We start from the raw sequence: 24,023 nt of genomic DNA, 5'->3' as shown, positions 1-24,023 counted from the left end.
TCTACGCGACCCCGAGGCCCGTTTAAAAAAACTAGTTGGATTTTTGTAACCTACGCAAGAAGACCTTTCAAGAAAACAAAAGCTTTTTCATTTTCGCCGCCGAGGACCGCGGCCAACGCCGTTCGCGGTGGCTGACGAGGCGGCATACGGTGGCCGGAGTCTGGGAACTACGGCGGCGTTCATGTGTTCATCAAGAACACATGAACCAAGCAGAGAAAAAGAGAGAAATGGGGAAGGACTCGGCTTGGAGAAGAGAGAAATGAATATTTTGATAAAAAATTTGATTTTTATACTTAAACCATCCGCGTGTTTCTATCTAAAATAGGGTAAACTACCCTTTTGATCCTTGTTACCTCGAAAAGAGCCGTTTTTTCCCCTCAAATCGAAATTAACCCTTAATATTGCTTTGGAATTTCGACCTCAAGCCTGCAGTTCTTTCATTTTAGTCCTTTCTCTGGATTTTAATTTTAATTATCTTTTTATATTACATTATAATATTTATATATATTTTATATTATTATTAGTTTTTTTTACACTCGTATATATGTATTATTAGTATAGTATTATTTCACTTATATGTTATATTATATATATATATATATATGTATATATGTACACATTTTGTATTTTACCCTATTTCTTTACTTCTTTATTATTATATTTATTTATATTATTTATTTTTTTTATTTATTATTATATTTTTTTCCTCCCTCTTATATTTAGCTATTATATATATATGGTATTAATGTTATTATATGTTTTTATTAACTTTATTTGTTTTACTTTATACGCTATTATTTTACAATTTTTTTTTAATTTTTCTATTATTGTTATATATATATATATTTTCTTATTTTATTTTCATTATTTTTTATTTTTTATGTACGTATTTGATTATGGTGATTTATTTTAGTTTTTAGTTTTTTTTATTTATTACTATTATATATATCTTTTTATTTTTCCCATTGTTTATATCTTTATCATTATTACCATCATATACATTATTTTTATATTCTATATTTTCCTCATCTTATTTGTTTTCCATTTTACCTTAGGTGTTTTATTTGCATTCCTTATCTAATATATGTCTTGATCTTCTAAGGGTACAATTTAAGCAATCTAAGGTAAGTAATTTGGATCGTCATTTTACATTTTAATTTAAATTTACAACTTTCTTAATTAAAGACAACTGGAAATTACATAGTACCGAAAGGGCAGTTCAAGGGTGCTAATCCTTCCTTAGCTGTAACCGACTCCCGAATCCGACATATCTTTGGTAAGAAGAAGATCAGGTAAGATATAAGGTATCCGATTAACCTATTTATTTTTAAATAAATAATCGGTGACGACTCCAATCCACATTTTTCAAGTCGAAGCCCAATCCCGGGCCCAACCGAAAGACGGTTACGACAGCTACTATAGGCTGTTCTCATGCGGAACAAATAAAGAAAGGGAATCGTTCTTGGTGGAATGGAATGAAAGTGAAGGAGCTGTCAAGCGGACGTATTTTGGTCTTGGGAAGCGATCTGTGGGAGTTGTTCAATTTGATACCACAAAGAATCGGTTCTTAGCTGCTGGTGATGAGTTTACTGTCAAATTCTGGGACATGGACAATCTTAATTTATTAACAAGTACTCCAGCAAATGGTGGATTGCTGGTACGTAAGCATTTGCATTATTCCTTGTAAGGTTGTCTGGTACTAACTTCAACCTCCTAACTGTACTTGTTATAACAAAACGCAGCCTTGCCCTTGCATTTGATTTAACAAGGAAGGAACATTGCTAGCCGTTTCAACTGATGATAATGGAGTTAAAGTTCTAGCAAATTCAGATGGCATTCGGTTGCTACGGACGGTGGAGAATCGTTCATTTGATATAGTAAAGGTAAAAGGTCTTTATATGTGTATATATATAGAGAGAGGGAGACACACACACACACATAATATAACCATTCATTAATGTACATACATTCTATGAAAATATGTTTTCTAAGTGGCTGATTTATGTACCAGGCTCCAAATGGCTCCAACAACTCAACTATTGGAACAACCATGGGTGATCGGGCTGCATCAGTACCTGCTATGGTTGGAATGGTGAGTTACTATCATAATCATAACCTAAATTCTTTTTCATAGATTGAGATGGATGTACGTATCTTTTGAATGTGAATGTTTACAAGGTCTAGTTTATGCATGATAAAGTTTATGATCTGATCTATTTGCTTTAGGGTCACTTCAGATCAACGATGGTAGAAGCGAGGCTGATATAAAGCCAAGAATCACTGATGAGTCTGTGGAGAATCTCGGATCTGGAAACTTACAGAAATCAATGAACCATCACAGTGCCGCTCCTTAAGGCTTCCTGATAGTTTGACAGCAACGAGGGTAAACCTATGTCCCTAATTGTGTACTTTTATAGAATTTCAAATAATTCTGACCGAATTCCACCTTTTTTTGCCTATTTAAAACCATCTGCTCAGGAATAATTCACTAAGATTTTATCCTCTACTCACTCTATGGCAAACGGCTGTTATGTTTTTTCAGGTTATATTGACAATTGGGGACTTAATTTACCTGTAGAAAAGTTTGCAGTTCACATTATTTATGGTTGTGATTTTATTCTGAGTAGATTATGATAGTATGTATTTATTTTCTAAAGACAAGGAGAATCATTTACTTTTTATGATGTCAGGTTTCTAGACTAATTTATACAAATTATGGAATTGCGATATTGGCATTAGCATCTAATGCTGTACACAAGCTTTGGAAATGGCAGAAGACTGATCGCAACTTAACTGTGAAGGTATTAAATTTCTTAACAACTTTTTATTTACTAGGTTGCATACTTCGTATCATAATGTTTTTGTATTGTTTTCCCCCTTAATATTATTGTAAGCTAGGTATTAACTAAGATTTTGCATGTTGTAGGCCACAACCAGTGTGGCAGCCGACAGTGGAATATTAATGACTAATGATATAAGTGATACAAATCCTGAAGATGCTGTTCCATGCTTTGCACTTTCAAAGAATGATTCCTATGTTATGTCAGCTTCCGGGGGTAAAATTTCACTATTCAATATGATGACATTTAAGGTTGCTCCTTTCTCTATTCATTTCATATTCTGGACATGACTATATTTTTTAGGGAAGCTCTGGTGTTTTATGTGTATAGCGCATGTAGACCTAAATTTTATAGTGTGATCATGAAGTTTAAAGGAATTTTTGTTTAAATAATGAGGGTATTTCATTTGGATTGTTGAATTGAAATTGACTGACGATGATGTTATTCTTTTTTTGAAAAGGGGGGGGGGGGTCTAGTTTGTTTAATATAAATCTTGGTTTCTTTACATTTATTTTGTATCTTTGTTCTTTCTTAATGTGCAGATGATGACAACATTCATGCCCCCACCACCTGCAGCTACCTTCCTTGCATTTCATCCTCGGGACAATAACATCATTGCCGTAGGCATGGATGATTCGTCAATCCAAATTTACAATGTTTGGGTGGATCAGGTCCTTAATTGACTTAGAACTTTGATGGCTGTTTAGAACCAAATTGAAATTGTTTGATTACCTGTGTGCTCTATTTTCACAGGTGAAAACAAAGTTGAAAGGTCATCAGAAAAGAATAACAGGCCTTGCATTCTCTAATACTCTAAATGTGCTTGTTTCTTCAGGAGCTGACAGTCAGGTAAGAAATCTCAGCGTTTCTTCCATGTATACTTGTTTTATCCTAAAACAGTTTAACAACCCACTGGGAGAAAACTAAAATAACTGATACTCTTGACATTGAAACTTGTACATGTTTAAATCCAACATTGTTGTAACAATTGGCTTGTTTTAAGTTAATTTTGTCAAGGATGCGTGGGATAAACTTCTTGCCGGAAACATATTTAATTTATTACACCTATATGAGGTCGGTCTTGCATGTTTTGTTGTTTAGCTATCCTTTTAAAAGATACATATAGAATTTCATAGGAGCTACCTTGTATATTCATGTCTTGTAAAATGATTTTTAGTATTTGTTTGAACCATTATCATCTTCTGATTATTTCAAATCCTTTTTTCCCTACAGCTGTGTGTCTGGAGCACGGATGGATGGGAGAAACAAACCAGTAAGTTCTTGCAAATCCCAAATGGGCGAGCACCATCTCCTCATGCAGATACTCGTGTTCAATTTCACCTGGATCAGACGCATTTGTGCGCAGTACATGAATCACAAATCGCTATATTTGAAGCACCGAAACTAGAATGTCTAAAACAGGTATCCGAGCTTATTTTTCTGCATTATAAACTATATATATATTCAAAAAGTTATCGCTTAAAATCTAAGTTTAAATCAAGTGCGCTTCAGGACGTAATTGCTTTGCAGTTTCATGCCTGCAGTAAGAAGTGTCCCTGCAATGCCAAATATGAGCGTTTAGAAATTGCTTTGCTACAGTTTGCTAGTGATTTATTTTGAGGTGGGTGATGTTACTTGGAATTATTTTCTCAAACAGTGGGTCCCCCGAGAAGATAGTGGTCCCATTACACATGCGACATACTCATGTGATAGCCAATCAATATACGTGAGCTTCGAAGGCGGAGGTGTTGACGTTCTTACCGCTTCAACACTGAGATTGAGATGTCGAATAAGTCCTGCTGCATATTTACCTCCCAGTGCAAGGTGTTTTTTCCTTCCTATTTATCAAATCAGTTATACTCAATGCGTCAAGTCATTATTTGACGTTTTGTAACAAATGCACCTTGGAACAGCTTGAAAGTTTATCCGCTTGTCATTGCGGCACATCCATCGGATCCAAATCAATTTGCTTTGGGACTAACAGATGGCGGAGTCCATGTGATTGAACCATTGGAGTCCGAAGGAAAATGGGGCACCTCTCCTCCAGTTGAAAATGGTGCAGGACCAAGTTGCACATCTGGTCCAACTGACTCAGAGCCACCCCAACGATAACCAGTCAACGAGCAAGTATGTCTTCTGTTCTATCCCTGCCATCCCCAAATGGTTCCATGCCAACGTGACCTAAAAGGGAAAGCTGCATAAAGCAAAATAATAGGTTTACATTAGAGAAGGCATGACATGGATTTTGCGGCAGAGGCATTGTAGTGTTCGTTGATTTGATTATTTCTCGAGGATTGGCTGTAAATGTAGGAGTTGGTCACTTGCTGATTACATACTTAGGCTTGGAAAAAGGAAATTAGGGATAATGTGTTGGTTTAAATAGTTAGGAGCGCGGTGTCTCTGTGTTCATCATTTAGCTTAGCTTTTCAGAAACTGTTAAATTGTTTAATATGTGACCAATTATTTTTAAATTATGTTGGTAGCTTATTCATCTTCATGAAAATGTGTAATTCTCAGCTATTATGAGTCGTCCCAATGAATTTCTGCTATTTTCTCACATACAGGGAAAATGAAACAAAACAGAGTCCAAAAATATGTTACAAGACATTGGCAACATACCATTCAACTATACAAAAAACATGAATGTGCTTTTTCCCTAAGTCTGCCTTCGACCCGATTTCTTGTGCCTCCTGCTGTTAGCAGACGATGATTGTGCAGATGGAACAGGCAAGACCGTTCCTCCCCTGATACTATCGGAATCTGTCATGTCAACAAGTGTCTTCTGAGCTTCAATATAGACCTTAAGATCACGTATCTGTCACAATGAACTACGATCAAAGCTGGAAAATCTCAGGCCATTGCATAGAAAATTATAAACTTGGGTCATTAAGATACCTGCTCTTCCAGATCAAGTATCTTGTCATCCATCAACCTCGACTCAGAGGCTTCCCTAAAAGGAAAAACAGAGAACCTGTAAGATCTGGAACCCGAAAAAGCCAAATGCTAATACAAAGTAAATAGAGTAAATACAAAGTGAGTTGCATGTGCACTGGTAGTAAATCTCCCCTTTTTCAGGCAAGAAAAGTATCCAGGGTGGAAAATAGAGTACCTCTCTTCAATTTCCTTGACCTTATTGCGCCAAACTTGTTGGTCTTTTATGAATTTACGATTGACCTGCAACGAACAAAACTAGAGTGGTAACAAATGCAACAAATTGTACAACTGATAGTGATGCTAAAGAACCAACTATGCAAATGCTTTTTGACAAAGTTAAGCGCAAAAAGAAACTGTATAACGGAAAATGTCGAAACACACCTCAGTAAGAGCATTCTTTTCCTCTGTGCACTTATCCAGATTACTCTGGATGTCCTGCATTTCGGATGTCACAGCTTTCTCCACTGCCTCAGCAATGGTACTCTCTCTTTTGCTTTTGGCTTCCGCGAGCATAGATTCATAATTCTGTAGGATGGTGAGTAGAGAATAATATAACAAATGGTTCTTTACACTGTAAAAATCACTATAGCACCAGTAGGACAAGAACAATAGAACAGAGAAAGAAATCCTTGAATTAAAACAAAATCAGTGTTCCTCTTACTTGTCTTTGTTTCTCTAACTCAGTAGCCAGAAGTCGGCTGTACTCGTCAAAAACCTGTTTCATTGGCACATATGTTATAGTTGGAACATGTGCAGGTGAAGTGTAGAGCAGTTAGATTGTTACATATCCACAACTACAGTTTCAAAAGAAGAAGTACAAAGTATGACAATATAATTTGATCTACAACTCTTCATTGTAAAGGCTTTTCCAATAAATTCGAATAATTGGATCCAAAGCCATATATGTGTCAGTTATAGCTAATGAAATTGTTCTACTCGTTCAAGGAAACCTATTAAACTTACAAGATAAATACAGTCCAGATTTCCAATCAGCTAGTCTAAGATACCCATGATTTATCATTGAGCAACAAAATAACCTGCGAGAAGTAATTTCCAATCAGCTAGTCTAAGATAAATACATGTGTGTATATGTGTGGAGAGGAAGAAAAGTAATGACTCGTAACTGCAAGTTCATATATGGGAGGGCAGGGCAAGTAGGTAGTTAAAGGGGAAAAGAGAATAAAAAGTTTCAATCCCTTTGTTCAATTAATAAAACTAAAGTCTTCAGCAAGAACTTGAGACACTAAACAGGAAAAAGGAACACTTTGTCATGCCAGTTAGAAAGACAAAAATTCATTTGCAAACCTTAAATGTCACATCCGCAAAGCCAAAAGTAGAGTTTGGCAGCTGAATTCTGCTACCATTTATGTTGTCCAGCTGCCTGCTGCCTTTCGTAGCAAGTCCATCCTTAGAAAACATTACAGTTGTATTAGTTGAATCATCAGAGACATCAGCAATACTACCAGAATTTCTAACATCCTTCTCTATAACTCCATTCCCTTCAGCAGTCAAGATCCAGCTCCATAGTTTGCCATCATCAGAGATGGATATCAAATGAGCCTTAGCAACCAGAAGAGTATCATCACAAAACTCGAAAGGATTATCAAAATCCACATCAGATGCAGCATTTGATGAATTTGAATAAAGCTTGTTAATATTTTGAAGAGTTGACTGTGATTGGCTGATAAGGACTGCAAGAACTGATGGTGAAGGGACAGGTGAGCCAATTGATGGCATCAACTCCTCCATTGTGCACATTACATGTATCTGTTCTCCTCTGTAATAATAACCAAATGAGAGCAATCCCTTCCAGGCAACTTTGGGAATTTAAATATCATTAACTTCTTTGGCCGGGCAAAAAAAAAAAAAAAACTCAATAAAACAAAAAATATTTACTGTAACAACAAAGTATCACCTCGGAAAAGAACTAAAAAACTTTAGTTGATTGCCGATATGATTCTATCTCTAGTTCTCTACAAGATGATAAACTAATAAACAGATTCGCATGACTGAAGCAGTGGATATATAGTTTACAAGTTGATGAAAACCATATCACAGTTCAACCAGTGATATAGATTTTAAATAACATACATTCATCGAGTAGATGATTTTATGGGCAGGATGCTGAGAATCTATCATTATCATAACTTGAAAGGATATTTCGAAGTCTTTCCAAGTATTTACATTGCCTAGTCCCCAGTTCAAAACTTTGTCTCTTTTTCCTAATTTAGTTACACGACATTTATGATCCTTAAATAACACAAAGTACAGCCTCTTCAATCGTATCAAGTATAAATTTGAATGCCATATGTTGCAGGAATAAGATGGAAATAGAAAATCCTTATTCCTTTCTTCGCCAGATGCTGATCTTCCCATCAAGAAACTTGGACACCCGCGCGGCAATGTGGCAGAGAGAAGTGTTGTTTCATACTTCAAACCAAAAACCACCAGCTCCTTAGGAAACGCCACGTAAATGACGTTCTTCCAGTGCGGCGAAAATGCCAAACGCACTGCATAGAGCGGGAAAACAGCAGAAACGGGAGAGGAAGAAGAAGAAGAAGAACTTCCTCCTCCTCCTCCAGCAGCAGCATCCTTTTCAAGCTTAAGTAACTCAGTACAATCGGTTCGAATCTGGGGTTTCTTGAGGGCAATATCGTCTTCTCCTTCTCCCAACACTTTGATCTAAAGAAGAAACCCTTTGAGTCCGACGACACACAAATGGCGGGAGTCGAAACGATCGCGGCGGATACGCGATAGATATTCAGGTGAAGCGTCATACTTGAAGATGCACCGAGAAGAGGATGTGTTGTAAAGAGAAAGATAAGAAGGGCCACGGAGAGAAGCTAGATGGAAAGAATCGGACCGAGCCTGCACCCAACAAAGGTCCTGGACACCGAATTTCGAGGAAGGATCGGGAGGATCAATGGAAAGGATGAGAGAACGGAGCCGAAAATCGAGGAGAGCTATACGACCGTGGCGATCGGCGGCGGCGAGGATGAGATGAGAAGAGGAAGGTTCGGTGGAGAGGAGGTCGCAGCCAAGAGGGAGAGGGGTCCAGCGAACGGAGGTGACGAAAGGGGAGAGAGAAGAGGAGGAATTGGAGGAGGACGGAGGAGGGAGAGGAATGGTGGCAAAGAGTTGGAGAGAACGAGAGTCAACGACGGAAACGGAGGAGCCGAAGGCGAAAGCGAGGAGACCGGAGGGGCTTAGATCAGCAGATCCGAAGTTGTTGCTAGTGGGTGGACCGGGGAGTGTGGAATCCCACGAGTCATTGGGTAACGGTCTCGGGATGGGTATCGACATTTTCGGGAATTCCGTTTTGACTGTCCTAACGCGAATTAGAAGGCAAACGGGAAGAAAGGGAAGGGTACATTGGTTTCGTTTCAAGCTGTATTGCTGACTCCATCGTTACTGTCTTACCATATGGATCAGGGAGACAATCTAGCCCCCCTTTACACTTCATTCAACTTAATTTTTTTCTGTTTTAGTATTTAAATTTTATCCTTTTAAAATTATATTTACTATTTAATTTTAATTTTAATTTGATATTCATCGTTAGAGGTAATTGTGTCAAATTTAACCTTGAATCAAATGCTGGCCACCTTCTATCTTAACAATTCCAAGTATAAGAACAAAATATATTAGTAAAATTCATAAATTTTGCAGCTCTTGACCCATAATTTAAAACATCAGAGCTTCCCTGGTTTCCTGTTCTACAAACAAACAAATTACGACAATAATTGTTCCAACAATGCTTGGCTTTGGAATTATCATGCCATGAACATGCAGTGAATTCCTTCACCTAAACAGCCAAACCAATAGAATCTTTTCCCTTGATTTCAGTTTTGGAATCTTCCAATCCCTGTTCTTAACGAATTATATCTTCAAAGATAAAAAAAACAAACACTTTTCCAGGAATGTGGTGTCAAACTTTGACCACTGACAAAACTATAAGTAGATAACTTTAAGATTGTCATATCAGAGAATGAGAGACAGATAGCTTCAGAAAACAGATTTGGGGGGGTTCTCAAATTCTGCAATGGAATATCAAAGAGTAATGGTAATCCAAGATGCATCTAAGCAAGTTTGTTCAAGTGCTATTAAATGGGCAATTCATGGCTTACTTCTCAAGCCTGGAGATATGATTGTCCTCCTTGGGGTTCTTCATCAGGTTACTGATCCTACTAAACCTGAATCTGTCAAGGGGACAAGGAAGCTTTGTAAGATTACGTAATTTTTCTGGTAAACTGCGTATTTAATCACTCACCTATTTCCGCAATTTCATTTTGATGATCACCAACTATTTTCCCCCAAAAGTATATCTAACGTTACGTTTTATTTCCGTTTTTTTCACATTTTGTTTAAAAAATATGATAATATTGACATATTACTATAAGGTAAAGTCACGTCATCATTGAAAAAATAAAATTGTCACATCAGTAGTTTTGTTTATTTTTAATGGTGGATAGACAAAACATAATCAAAACCTAACTTTATGTATGATTTTGAAAAAAAGAAAATAGTTAGGTGATCAAAACAAAACCATAGAAATATATAGGTGACTAAATACGCAATTTACCTTTTTTTCAATATTATGAGATTGTTTACATCATTTTGACTGAGTTTTTTTTTTAATCCAATTTGTGTTCTTGATCTGCTTTTTGAAGTAGGGTATAGGAAGAAAGTGGATTCCAGTTCAAAGGTTGCAGCAAATCACAGAATTGTTGATAAGGAAGCAGCAAGGAAGGAGTTTGAGAATAATGCTGAAATATTGGAAATTTCCAAGGTCTGCAAAGCTGAAAAAGTTAGTAAAAAATGTTTTTAATTATTTATATTCTATTCGTGTCAGGTCGAATCATCCCCTAGGTGAAAAATATCACATGCTAATGAGAGATCACCATTGGTAACTCAGGTTGAGTTCAGGGTAGAAGTAACATCAGGAACATCACCAGCACTTGTGGCTATGCAATCAGCACAAAATATGAAGCCAACATGGGTAATTCTAGACAGGTTTGGCAGAAAAATAAAAATAAAAAACAGTGCATAAGCTTGCATTATTTAGAGATGAAAAACCAAAGATGTATAAATAGAAATGCAAATGAATTTGATTCAAAGGGGCCTTTTCTGAACCAGGAAGATGAAGAAAAACAAGAAAATCTTTATGGAAAAGCTTTCGTGTGGTGTATCGAGGATGAAGAAAAACAATGGCATCAAGCTATTACGAGGACCAACAACAAAGTTTTGTGCAACTTATAATGATATGATGCCAGGGTTCCTAGATGAAGATGATCTCTTCAGCATTGAACTTTTCCCAACAGGTAAGATGAACTATGATATAATCTAGCCAGTAAGGTCTAATGCCATAGCTTAAAATGCCGAAGTGACTTAGTTGACCGATATCTAATTACCACATGTCAGATCAACATCATGTCAGCATCTAGAAATGAAATTTGTTCATCAAACATACAACTTTATACAGGTGGATCGGATGCTAATAAAGTAAGTCAAAACCAGAGACTTGTAAATACCAGCAGTTCTTCAAACACAAGGTTGCAAGCCGAAGAAACCCTTGAAAATCCAGGATGCAGCATTTGTGATAGAAGAATTCATATCACTGAATGGAGAAAAGATTTCACATATGTTGAACTCCATGCAGCTACAGATGGATTCTCATCAAAGAACAATCTATCACAACGCGGTTTCGAACGTACTTTCAGAGGTCAGCTAGAAAACAAGCAGGCCATTGTCATTAAACCTGCGAAAAACAATATATCGTTTCAAGAACCGAAGGAATTCAAATCAGAAATAGATAAACTCATCAGAATTCGACACAAGAACTTAGTCATACTGTTAGGTTGCTGTGCAGAAGGAACTCATAGGTTACTTGTTTACGAGTATGTCTGCAATGGTTCACTTAATCAACATTTAACAAGTAAGGACAACTCTGATTCAGGCATTTTAGCATACACTTGGCATCATCGACAATGTCGAAACTCGAAAGCTAATATTTTATACAAATTTGAAGCAGAAGGTAAACCTATGCCATTGAGTTGGACACAAAGGGTAAAAGTAGCAATTGGTGCAGCCAAGGGTCTAAGCCACCTGCATCAAAACAACATCATTCACAAAAATATAAGATCAAGTAACATTTTTCTAACACATGGTTTTGAACCACTGGTAAGAACTTCAACTTATGTGTCATAATTACATCCATTTTAAACCTTAATATATCTGAAAGTTCATGTTACAAATGTTTTGTTTAAGCTTGGAGATTTTGGGGTAGCAGAGCCGAGCTCGACGCAAAACAAGATTCAGACATCTAAGTATTTACCCCCAGAATTTCTTGAGAATGGGACATTGTCTACTCAGACAGATGCATACTCTTTTGGTATGGTTCTACTAGAGATACTTACAGGGAAGACGGCCATGGACAAAGTTCTGGGACATAAAGATTTTTTGACATGGGTAATTTACTAAATACTGTAAATCACACATTAATAACAAGGTATAAAATTAAAATTCACCCTAACATTTGACAAAATATTTTATTCCTTATTTTTTTTTTCTAAAGAACTTTAATTCTCAGTTTTTTATTTTATGGTAAAATATTCTTAGTTAAATAATAATTAATAGTTGAGTAATGATCATTACTTATCACCGACGTGATACGTTTTATATGTCCAAAGTGATAACGTGGTGTATATCACGTGTTCAAAGTGATGATATGACATATGAACCATGTCTAAAGCGATGATATAATAATGTCAAGTGTTTAGAGTGATGATTTGACGTATCACATCATCACTTTTGACAAATAATATATATCACGTCATCAATTTGAATATTTGACATATATCACATCATCACTTTAGACACATGATATGTGTCTCGTCATCAATTTATATGTTACATATGTCACGTCAATACTTTGAATACATATAGTTTACCACGTTAATGGTAGCGGTGACAGTTAATTAATGATTTCCATCTAATGAGGGGATATTTTCTCCCAAAATGAAACAATGAGATCAAAGTGTTTCAAAAAATAAGAATAAATATCAAAATGAGTATTTAGTTAAATGTTACGAGATTAGGGCACGTAATGGTTTTTTTAACATGGGTAATTTAGTAAATACTGTAAATCATATCACACAATTATAATAAATTCATGGACAAAAACTAAGAAAGGGTTTGGGGTTTATTGCTTATAGGTTTTGTTATGTCGCACTGTTTTTCCACAGGCAAGAACACTGATTAAACAAAGGAGGTATTTAGAGCTAGTTGATCCCAGAATTGGCGATTCCATTGATGTCTTCCAGCTTTACAGGATGGCTCAACTGGCAGAAAAATGTATAAGCAAAAATCCCAAGAAAAGATTAACCATGGATAAGGTAAACATCAAGCTAGATCATACATACATGGATGCATGCATGCATGTGCTTATACTTGAATCAAATGCTTGTTTTCTTGTACAGATTGTTTACTCTTATTATCTTTGATTTCAGGTGGTTTCAAATCTTGAATACATTACAGGAAGCAAGGCAAGTAGTTTAGATGAGGACCATTCTCCATTAAAATCAAAATTTACTCACAATTGTGTGAAGACAATGGAACATGAAAACTGCTATGAATACGAAGATGAAGATGTAACGAGTGGGATGAAGAACACATCTTTCTCCGCAAACCTTTGGAGATGCAGAAGTTTTGGCATTTCTTCTTCAGCTGAAGTGAAAAGCTATAAATTTAAGAGGGCAATGACAACAGGAAGCTCGAGTCAAGTGAATTATGGAGAAATGCTCAATTGAATCATTCACACCACTAAAAAATTCTCTTTTTCTCCTATCGCACTTGCTGTAAAATATAATTAATTACCATTTCTTCTGTTTAAATTTTTTCGGGTAAAGTACCTAAATAGTCACTAAACTATGGGATAAGTTCTATTTAGACCAACGAACTAATATTTTTTTAATCAGGCCACTCAACTATTAAATTGCCAAATAAATTTCTATAATTACATTTTAATCTTCATCACTTACCTATTCTATCAATTTAGTCACTTTAATCTAAATTAATAAATGTAATATTTTCGAACGACTAGTATCAAAGTATGTTTGTGTTTCGTAAAAGATAAAAAAAAAATATTTTCGATATTAACCTGATACTTCTTGAAACCCCAAAACCCTAAATTCGAAAAATATAAAGTCGCCGCACTTATTAATATTAAAGGGCATGTCTCTTAGACTGTTATAAAAGGAAACGAAGACGTTAGTTTCTTCACGAGCAAATCCATGGACAGATGAAAGATGTTAGTTTCTTCACGATTGGTCAAATGGATTTCATGAAATTGATTCCACAATTTGTTTCTGCTCCTGTTGAACGAACGAGAATCGAGCTTTCCATTTTTCAATAGTGAAGTCACGATAACACTAGAAGATGTAGCTCTACTGATGAGCATTCTTATCGATGGCAACAAGATAGCCGAAAACAGTCGATTTAATGTTTCAGATTATTTCTCAACTTGATTAGTTAAACAACACATGCAAAACTCGGCTCGACGAGATTAGTCTCAAGCTTCTTTACATTTGATGCATGCAAACACTAAAAACTGTAAGCACAGAATATTCCATTATACTAACTAAAGTTACAAGAGAGATATACGGAGGTACAAGATATATGCATTTTTTCTGATATTTGTGAAGTAATCAGCAACTTCCCATCATGTGTTTTCTAAAGGTACAAAAATCAGGTGTATTGGATTCTTCTCTGAAGTTCTTATATAAAAACTATAGAATCTCCGGGTTCGGGTTTAGCATCAAATGTAAATGCAAGTGCAGAACAGAACGCGACCCAACAGAGATTCAATGTTCAATTACCATCTTCAGAATAGAAGCACTAATGCAGTAGCCATTGTTAATAATATGGAGTAGGAGATGAACCGACCAGCAGCTCGAATTTCCTGTGAAATTTCACATAAAAAATACAATGAAATAGGAGGTAAAAAGAACATACTACAGCAACTTTAACTTTTCATGTGATGTTATACGAGCTAATCATCACAAACAAGTGATTCAATCAAACCACATATTTGCTATGTGCAAATTTAAATTTCATCCATCAGGGATTCCGGTTCATGCTATCAAGAAACCAAACCAGAGGACCAGAGGTACCAGGTATGAATGCAGTACTGGCTAGTAAAATACTACATAAAACACATGGAAATAAGATGCTTCTAATTGAAGGAAGTGCTTCCCATTTAGCATTGGTGTAACGGTATGATTGTTCGGTTGATAATGGTGGATGAAATAGATCGAGTGCAAAGGCCCCTATATAGTTTCAATCAGTAAGAAACCATTTATTGTCTTTAAGCTACTCTGGTCACAGGTAGTTCAGGAAACAGTTAGACTGCATTGGTTCGGCCTAGCGATACTGGCATTCCTACTAACAAATTGATCCACCTATGGTTATTTGGCATCTTTCCAGCATCATATGAACATTAAATCATTTTGGTTCGACAACTGATAGTCTGAAAGAAAACTAGCAAGTCAAAGAAGATTTATTCTATGAATTTGCTAATTCTGTCTGAGAATACAGAAATCTAGTAATATATATGTCAAGGGTGGGAGAAAACCTCGTACCTTCAGAGACGGCTCAGATAAGATTTATTCTACGAATTTGCTAATTCTGTCTGAGAATACACAAAACTAGTAATATATATGTCAAGGGTGGGAGAAAACCTCTTACCTTCAGAGACGGCAGCGATGAATCTGCAGATGAAGATTTATATCCATGAAACCCAATGTCATACGAGATGCTCCCATCCGGTTTAAACAGTCCGAAATTCTTCTCAGAAGTTGCCCCAGGCTTCAAATTTTCATTAAAGATTGCAAAAACATATGCCTTAACCACATTTTTTGGCCTGAATGGAGTTCCTTTCATCTTTGCAAGCCTCTTCCGCAAATTGTAATTGTATGTTCTTGCATTACTTGCTATTGCCGCAGCTTCAGTCTCATCTCCATGTGAAGCCCATCCAGTCTCTGTGATGATGACTTCCATCTTTCCAAATCCGGCTTTTTCTAAGGCAGCATAGGCTGCATCAATCTGAGCATCAAGCAGGTTATCGTAATGCAACTCAGTTTTCGGATCATCTGCTCCTTCCGTTGGTAGGAAGAGAGCATAATTGATATCAATTTGGTCTTTATTATACATGTAGGCTAGAAACGGGTACGCATTTAAACAGAATGGTGAGCCGATTTGCGAAAAAAACTCCAAGAGTGGCTTCATGTACTGAACAACATTATCTTTGAATACACATGATGAAGGAGGGAAGGAATCAGCAAAAACAGCTTGCGAATGTGCTGTGGTAACCTGAACTACATGACTCAATTTAAGCTTATCTAATGCATTGTAAACATTCTTAACTGCGCCCAGAAGAAATCCCGAAAATTCATCACTCCCTCCTAAGATTTCATTCCCTATAGCGATCCCACGAATCTGCGTATCAGGAAGATATGCCTGCACGTTGTCCTTGACCCAATTCATAGCATGTTCAGCATTGGCACTCACGTCTCTCAGATTTTCGTTTGGGAGTCCAACCACAAGTTCCAGCCCCGTCCCACTAAATGCTTTGATGACATTGAGATCGAAATCATAAATGCGAACATTCTTTATTTTTGCAGACTTAAGAAGTGTGACAACTTCATCGGGTGAAAGTATGTTATTTGCAATTCTTCCATAGTTAATGCCATAGGTTCCGGTGAATGCTTGCACAGTCACACTCGCAGATGCTGGAGAAAAGATTCAAAACACAGCTTTTTAATCAGACATCTGATTTCTAAGCAACATGCCATAAACAGGAAAACAATCATAATAACAATAGTCTTAACTTATCGATCACGAGTCCCGACATTAAATAATTCTCAAACCCTTAGAAAGATAGGCTGAAAAGAAGGAAGCAACCAAGGGACAGATACAAAGAGATGCAAGAACACTTAATGCCATTAACAATTGAACATATAAACCTTTTACACCAGTAAAACCATCTTTATAAATCAAAGTTCTAAGGAAGAAAAATCTCATATTTCAACTAGACGCGAATCAAAACATTATCCACCAAACTGATTTCCTATTCAATCTACTAACCCTGGCAATCAAATCCCAAACACAACTAAATATATACAGCAATTAGAATACAATTGCAGATTGCAAAAAGAGCAATCCTTTCAAACAAAGCATGAACAAGGTAAAGTTTCATTAGAAAAGACAATATAAACTGATCAAAACAAAAAATTAAACAAATTCCAAGATCAACCCAATTCAGACAACATAAAAAACCATAAAAAACAATCCACAAATGAATTGATTATAACCCTTAAAAAATGAAAAGAGAAAAGGAGAAAGTACCAATTGCAGCAAGAAAGATCAGGAAGAACAGATGAACCCCAAAACTTTTCATTGCCTTTTTTATTATTATTAGAATCGATCCTCACAAGGGAAAGACAAAAAGAAAATGGAAGAAATTCCTTCAATGCAATGCGTCTCGTAACTCTGGCATGCTATAACACAGTAAAGATTGTCTCCCTTTCTACTTCACTGTCCCTGCAAGCCTTTGTTATTTTACTCTCATAACGACCTCAGCTTCTTTTCTTTCTTCAACTAAAATCTGGGTAACTCTGGGAATGGAAGATTGTGAACTGTGAAGTGATTTTAGAGCAGAACAAAAGCTTTTTCTCTCCCTCTTTGGGAGGTTGTTCTCTGTGGGATTTTGACGAGGGAGAAGCGCTTAGGCCAGATTTTTTTTCTCTTTTCCTTTTAACTATTGAGTGAGTTCTGTTGTCTTAGCTTAGCTGCTTCTCCTTTTAAATCACTAAAATATGTTCTTTATTGCACTAAAAAAGAGAAAAATAACAGTTTTTTTGGGGGTTTAGGTGTTAAAGTTGGTGTCTTGCTTTGATTCGTTTGTTATTGATCAGTGCTTCCTTCCCAATTCTGAAGTTTTGAACTTTGATTTCTTACCCACTCGCTTTGCTCTAAGGTTATAACACGCGCCAAATGTGGGAAGAATTAAATGTTTTTCCCCTTGATTTGTTATAAATATGAAAAGAACTAAAGATTTTTTAAACTAAAAGTAATCACACTATAAAAAATAAGGGTAAACTACATATTTAATATCTAAATTATTTTTTTTTTATTTTGGTATTTAAATTTTATTTTTAAAAAAATTATATCTATCGTTTAGTTTATGTTTTAATTTAGTATTTTTTGTTTAAGAAATTAATAGAACTATTGACTTAATTTTTTTTTTCAGTGATGATGTGATATTACCTTACGATGATATGTTAACATCATCGTAAGTTTTTAACGACAGTTGATAGGGTACTAAAATAAAATATAAATTAAATATTAAGTATAATTTTAAAAAAATAAAATTTAAATATCAAAACAGAACAAAAATAATAATTTAAATATTAAACATGTAATTTATCTTAAAGATAAATGGTCTTATCCACTTTTCATTATATTTTATGACGTTGAGAAAGTTTCGTTTACATGAACATAGATCTTATTTTTTAAAATATATATAATAATATTTTAATATATATAGTAATCCTGATTTTGTCACCGGATGTAAATATAGTTTATTGATATTATTATACCATATACGAATTATGATTAATTTAAGTATTGTATAAAAAAATACGAATCAAACAACTTCAACGATTATATGATTTTTGTTATTCCTTGAGATTTTAAGTTCAAGCACCACATATTTATGAGTGTGATAGTTTATAATATTAGATCAAATACTATCTTATATTCACCTGAGATTTATAAAAAAAAATAAAAAATCTCTTCAAATATTTAGTATATATAGTTTATGTATTAAAAGTATAATTTTTTAAATTATATAACTATATGAGCATTTAAGTATGTTTAATTTTATACTATAATCAAAGGATCATTTGAGTATTTTATCTTTTTAATAAATACAAAAATAATAAGAAAGGGGTTTGATCAAAACTGAAAGCGCGTGGAAGTATGTGTGTGCTAATCTTTTGAAACGCGTAGACCACTTTTATTTGGCATGTTGTCTTGCTGCCACACGTTCGGTATACTAATGTCTTGGCAATGACCAGATGAAGCAAACTCAAACTTTCCCATTTTCTATTATGAGCACCAAAACTATATTTGAATTGAAAAATAAATAAATTTTGAGTTAAATTATAAAATTTAATTAAAATAATTAAAATAATAATAATTCAGAAAATTTAATAATTAATATATGAATTTTCAAGTTTAACTTGAATCTCTTAATTATATATGATATATGAAAAAATATAAAAAAAAATATAGGCAAAAATGTATCTAAGACCCTTATATTTTTAAGAAAAACCAATATGACAATCAAATTATTTTCACACTCAATATGACTCTCCAACTCAAAAAATAAATCAAATGTGACATTTTGACCAACGTTTTCCGTCATTGACCGTTACAGTACTGATGTGATCCATGGTTAGTCATTCACTTTTATTCGTCTAATGATCTTAAATCTATGTAAAATTAAAAGAATTTTACATTATGTTATAAGACCATATATATATATATATATATAGATTAAGATCAACTTACACTCAGTGTAAAACTCTTAGTTTTACGAGGAAAATTAAAGGCGGAGATCAATTTTTTTTTTCCATTTAATATCTTCTCATATTTTATTGTTAATCTTAACTTTTGATTTACTTCGTCCAACCGTCTTAAAAAGATGTAAAACTCTTAATTGGATCTGATATATATATTATATGGGGGGAGAAAGGGTGTTCCTTAGGGAAGTAGGCAATTTGAAGAAAAAAAGGGAAGTTAACGATTGGTAGACAAAAGAAGGTTCATATATATTCAATATAAAGTAGTACTACTCAACTTTATACTTTTGGATTCTGAACCCTTAACGCGTATTCATTACAGAGAAAAACAAGACAAAATTCCCCATTTTCAACGGCTCAATGGAATCCTCACTAAAATCATAAAAAATTTTGAGAATCAATGACAACTTTTAAAAAATTAAGAGGTACTTGATTAAAAATATTCAAAACATTTGAAACATAATAAGAATTTCTAAACTTTTTTAAGGAACTTAATTAAAATTTTCAAAAGACTGAATGTTAATTTACCAAAGTTTTGAAGGGCCAGGGCCCTCTCTTATGATCCTAGTACAACCATCATACGTCGTCGGACATCATTCAAATCATAGAGTAGGGACGGAAGCATGATTTTATATAAGGAAACGAATTTATAAAATTTTAAGAGAGTGAAAAGCAAGCATTGATGAGTAGAAATTTGGTATGACCAGATACAGAGATGGAATAAAAAGATCAGCCCAATTCATACACAAAGCATAATACTCACTACTCTGAATTCGTAAAGCTCCGCACTTATACAGCGAATAAAATTTAGTGAGTAAAACAAACCAAACCTGGAAGAAGACTCTTAAGTTGAAAGATTAAGTGAGCAAACTCCATGAAGTTGAACGCCAAGCTAAGCATTAAAATTCAAAGAAAACAGCTATGGAGACCGACCTGCAAAAGCTAAAAAACTAGAAAAAAAACCGTGTGAACCATTTCTCAAAATTTCTATCATGTTAATATATGCTGAATGCTGGTTCCTATAATTTAAGGGTTTCATTGTTCTGATTCATATGGATGCAGGATATTTGGTTAATTCGAACTAAAACCTGAAGCTGAATTAGCTCATGTCACACTGAGCAAGGCCTTTATACGATAGAAAGCAACAACAAAAGGTTGGAGCTGAATTAGCTCATGTCACACTGAGCAAGGCCTTTATGCGATAGAAAGCAACAACGAAAAGCTGAAGCTGAATTATCTCATGTCACACTGAACAAGGCCTTTATGCGATAGAAAGCAACAACGAAAAGCTGAAGCTGAATTATCTCATGTCACACTGAGCAAGGCCTTTATGCGATAGAAAGCAACAACTAAAGACTGAACCTGAATTAGCTCATGTCACACGGAGCAAGGTCTTCTACGATAGAAAGCAACAACGAAAGGCTGAACCTGAATTAGTTTAGGTCACATTGAGAATTTCTTCGAAGCAACAAATTTTACGGATTCAAAGTGACAAACTGACAATCATTTGCAAGACCAATACATGAAATTTTGATCATTCTACCTCTTTAAGCATGTCAACTGCAGGTGAGTTTGGAGCTTAAAGGCAACCAATTCCAATTCATCCTGCAGCAATTGGTACTTCGGTTGGGGTCAATAAACAATAATTTTTTAAGCATATTATGTATGCAAATTCTGGTCAGTTTCACATTCTCCGATTCCACAGCTTTATTGAGTCAAAAAGTTAGGGTTTGGAACATAAAAGATAAATTCATAAGTAGACTTAGCGGCAAGCACCTTATAACTAATATTCACTACCAATTACCAAATAAAGTTCTAAAACTATATGGAACTTACAATGAAAAACCCTGCAAACTCGGATCACAAACTAAATCAAATCCCTAAATAACGAATCTCGAAATACTCACTGTTCAGGAGAATTAAGAAAGACGAAGCCCAGATTGTAATCCGATCTTCAAACTAAGAAGAAAAAAAGCACAGAAAACAGAGAAAGAGATGGAGCCGAAGATAAAAAAAATTTGGACCATTTCTCGATTTGTGCGTGTCATCCTTGCGCAGGGGCCATGCTAATCTTCTCTGTATCGTTCCAATTTTATCGGATGTCCCCGAAGGGACAAGCAGATGTAGTTGTTTCTTCTATATAAAATGTTCTTGTTATAAAATTCCTAACGGGTGTGGGATATTTAGTTGGTCCCCGACTAAATACTGTACCTAACTAAGATCAAGTCCCACGGTGTGGGCTGGTTCAGTCATAGGTCGAGTTGTGGCTCAACTGGGTACAAAAGCCATGGGCTCAACCCGGTACAAAATTTAAACCAAACTACTAGTTATCATGTTCGCTGCAGGAAGGGACCTTGACCCCTGATTCAATCGACCAAAATTCTATTATGGTCCTTCTAAAAATATTACACTTCAATTCATACTAAATAAATTGTTGAATTATAGTGTGCTGATGAAAATAAATTGATTTTTTTTACCATTAACATGTCATTTTTTTAATAGAAAGTTGTGATTGACAATAAAATGGGCGTTGATCAATGTTTTTATACGAAAAGAATTGGTAATAAGAGAAAGAAAGAAGATGATATCTATATCATGGAAGGTTTGGTCCCTTGATCAATCTTGGTTGGTGTTATTTATAGTGATCCTTAGCTACGATGTGAGACATGAAATCATTATATGACTATTCATAGATAAATCTAGTCATCAAATCTTAGATTTTATTCTAATAGGTCACATGGGCCTATTAGATGTCTTGTCTATACATTATTCTTGACCCTGAGACCTTTCTCCTAAGAACGTGGATTCTCTAAAGACTCTGATAAGCGAAAAGATCTATTTGGAGACCTTAATTAATGAAAAGCCGACAATTTTCATAGATTATGTCTGACAGAAATTTAGAAGTTTTCAAAAGTCGGTCTTCAAAGATATAACAGTATGCAATAGTTTATTTAATAATTTTGAAATTCTTAATAAACATAATTGTTCACGATCATATTCATTTATACCTTCGTTAGAATCCCTTAGAGTATTTGAAAAATGACTGGAGCAGATAACCCAACAGAATCCAGCAACCTTATCTTCTGCTAATACCTCTAATTTTTCCCAAAAACTTCTCCAGAAAAAATAAGGGAATTTAAAAAAAAATGGCAACTGCATTTCTCTCAACTGCTAGCTCCTTCTACCCATCTTCTCTTTCCCCTTCAACATCTTCTTCCTGTTCTTCTTCATCATCATCAACATTAGGGCCTGCATTTGTTTATCTCAACAATCAAAATGTCCAAAGAAGAAGAACCCTTTGCAAAGCATTCAATGAATCTCTACTACACGCTCCAGTTTTAAATAAAAGAGGCTTTTCCCTTTGTTTCATCACCAGCTTGGTGTTGGCTGCTGGAAATGGCTGCTCCAATGCCATTGCAGCAATTCTAGAGGCCGATGATGATGAAGAGCTTTTGGAGAAAGTCAAGAAGGATAGACAGAAGAGGCTTGAAAGACAAGGAGTAATCAGTTCATCAAGCAAAGAGAAAGGTTGGTTTTCTTCTTTGTTGGATTGAAGTTCTATGAAACATTGTCTCTCAATGGAATTCTTACTCCTGATGATATAAGCCCTGCCATGTTCTTAAGTTCAACAGCAAATATTCTTGTCTTTGTTGCTGTTTGCTAAAGATTACTGCAATGAAATGGAATGTTTCAGGATATTTGCAGGATCTTGTCTACAAGTTGAGCCAAATTGGACAAGCCATTGACAACAATGATCTATCTGCAGCTAGTTCAGTTCTTGGGGGAAGCACTGATACAGAGTGGGTCAAGAATGCCAATGTAGCCTTCAACAAGGTCATTGATGAATCTTCTTAACAATGTTTGCATATTTGATTTTCAGCAATATTATACTCTAACAGACAGCCCCATTCATAGAAAATGTTTCAAGAGATCAGATTTTGGGTCTTAGTTTTTCGAAAATTCTGATTTTGCTGTCATATTAGTATCTGAATTCCACAATGCTGGTTTTCTTGAAGATGCCCTATGTTCTGAAGATGTCACGACTGGTTTTCTTTACTTCTCTTAACAGCTGAGCTCTAGTCCTGAAGAGACAACGCAGGTCGAGACATTCAATTCTTCGTTAGCTTCATTGATATCATCAGGTAGTTCACTCATTCAAATAAAAAAAGAACTCGATATTCAAGCATCGAGGTTGAATAAATGCATAGTTGCATCATCCAAGTGACTATCAAAGAAAACTATAGTTTCTAACCTTCACCTACATGTTGTTAGCAAACAGCATCAGTACTATTCAAAACTAATATTTGTTTTGGTTATGGCTTTTCTTGTTTTGCAATGTACTCTGCAGCTACAAAAAATGATGTTGAAACATCTAAAGTAGCATTTGTGGAATCTGCAACTGCATTTGAGAAATGGATGACCTTGACAGGGCTTACTGGACAACTTAGAGGACTTTGAAGAAAAGTATGCTACTTTCATAAGAGTTGCTATGACTTTGCTCAATTTATATGAGCTTCGGTTGTTAGTAAGATTTATCAATCTCAACAAGCATACGAATTTCTCACTTTTCTGTAAGAATGAGTATTTATCCTTCCAATTGATTGCAACA

At 35.0% G+C, this 24,023-nt stretch overlaps 3 protein-coding genes, 1 non-coding gene and 2 pseudogenes across 5 annotated transcripts; 3 read left to right on the top strand and 3 right to left on the bottom strand.

Annotated features, from left to right (window-relative positions):
* Positions 1 to 9,416, top strand: part of LOC120176897 — a 50,193-nt pseudogene extending 40,777 nt beyond the window's left edge.
* Positions 5,411 to 9,114, bottom strand: LOC120176896 (annotated as a pseudogene).
* A 413-nt stretch (positions 9,417 to 9,829) lies between the features above and the next one.
* On the top strand, positions 9,830 to 13,594 carry LOC120176901 (probable serine/threonine-protein kinase PIX13). The gene is made up of 8 exons (XM_039183193.1): positions 9,830 to 9,994; positions 10,442 to 10,578; positions 10,687 to 10,784; positions 10,908 to 11,092; positions 11,254 to 11,951; positions 12,039 to 12,239; positions 13,016 to 13,165; positions 13,280 to 13,594. Exons 1-8 carry the CDS (start codon positions 9,832 to 9,834, stop codon positions 13,577 to 13,579), a joined length of 1,932 nt encoding a protein of 643 aa, XP_039039124.1. The 5' UTR covers positions 9,830 to 9,831; the 3' UTR covers positions 13,580 to 13,594.
* Positions 13,595 to 14,433: 839 nt separating this feature from the next.
* On the bottom strand, positions 14,434 to 17,596 carry LOC120176915 (glucan endo-1,3-beta-glucosidase 14-like). Its single transcript, XM_039183202.1, has 3 exons — positions 17,175 to 17,596; positions 15,516 to 16,558; positions 14,434 to 14,730 (listed from the first exon to the last, which is right to left on the bottom strand). Exons 1-3 carry the CDS (start codon positions 17,224 to 17,226, stop codon positions 14,653 to 14,655), a joined length of 1,173 nt encoding a protein of 390 aa, XP_039039133.1. The 5' UTR covers positions 17,227 to 17,596; the 3' UTR covers positions 14,434 to 14,652.
* A 3,830-nt stretch (positions 17,597 to 21,426) lies between these two features.
* LOC120176925 lies at positions 21,427 to 21,529 on the bottom strand. Its single transcript, XR_005521362.1, has one exon. It is a non-coding gene; the product is annotated as a U6 spliceosomal RNA (small nuclear RNA).
* Positions 21,530 to 22,545: 1,016 nt separating this feature from the next.
* Positions 22,546 to 24,023, top strand: LOC120176917 (thylakoid lumenal 16.5 kDa protein, chloroplastic-like). 2 transcript variants are annotated; one of them, XM_039183204.1, is made up of 4 exons: positions 22,546 to 22,942; positions 23,109 to 23,248; positions 23,484 to 23,556; positions 23,844 to 24,023. In XM_039183204.1, the coding sequence occupies exons 1-4, from the start codon at positions 22,561 to 22,563 to the stop codon at positions 23,870 to 23,872; spliced, it is 624 nt and encodes a 207-aa protein (XP_039039135.1). In that variant the 5' UTR covers positions 22,546 to 22,560; the 3' UTR covers positions 23,873 to 24,023. The 2 variants fall into 2 exon arrangements, with proteins under 2 accessions (XP_039039135.1, XP_039039134.1); XM_039183203.1 differs by having other exon boundaries at positions 23,763 to 24,023.

The sequence above is a fragment of the Hibiscus syriacus genome, unplaced genomic scaffold (genome assembly GCF_006381635.1).
Source record: "Hibiscus syriacus cultivar Baekdansim isolate YM2019G1 unplaced genomic scaffold, ASM638163v2 tig00112260_pilon, whole genome shotgun sequence".
Lineage (NCBI taxonomy): Eukaryota > Viridiplantae > Streptophyta > Magnoliopsida > Malvales > Malvaceae > Hibiscus > Hibiscus syriacus.
This window is presented reverse-complemented; position numbering and strand designations above follow the sequence as displayed.

Excerpts from the sequence above, each read along its gene's own strand:
- LOC120176915 (XM_039183202.1), bottom strand. The coding sequence starts at position 17,226 with ATGAAAAGTTTTGGGGTTCATCTGTTCTTCCTGATCTTTCTTGCTGCA. Across the intron at positions 16,559-17,174 it reads GATCTTTCTTGCTGCAATTG|CATCTGCGAGTGTGACTGTG; the intron begins GTACTTTCTCCT and ends TCTTTTCTCCAG. Across the intron at positions 14,731-15,515 it reads CATCGCTGCCGTCTCTGAAG|GAAATTCGAGCTGCTGGTCG; the intron begins GTAAGAGGTTTT and ends GAAATTTCACAG.
- LOC120176917 (XM_039183203.1), top strand. The coding sequence starts at position 22,561 with ATGGCAACTGCATTTCTCTCAACTGCTAGCTCCTTCTACCCATCTTCT. Across the intron at positions 22,943-23,108 it reads TTCATCAAGCAAAGAGAAAG|GATATTTGCAGGATCTTGTC; the intron begins GTTGGTTTTCTT and ends GGAATGTTTCAG. Across the intron at positions 23,249-23,483 it reads CCAATGTAGCCTTCAACAAG|CTGAGCTCTAGTCCTGAAGA; the intron begins GTCATTGATGAA and ends TTCTCTTAACAG.
- LOC120176901 (XM_039183193.1), top strand. The coding sequence starts at position 9,832 with ATGGTAATCCAAGATGCATCTAAGCAAGTTTGTTCAAGTGCTATTAAA. Across the intron at positions 10,579-10,686 it reads AGGTCTGCAAAGCTGAAAAA|GTTGAGTTCAGGGTAGAAGT; the intron begins GTTAGTAAAAAA and ends TTGGTAACTCAG. Across the intron at positions 13,166-13,279 it reads AAAGATTAACCATGGATAAG|GTGGTTTCAAATCTTGAATA; the intron begins GTAAACATCAAG and ends CTTTGATTTCAG.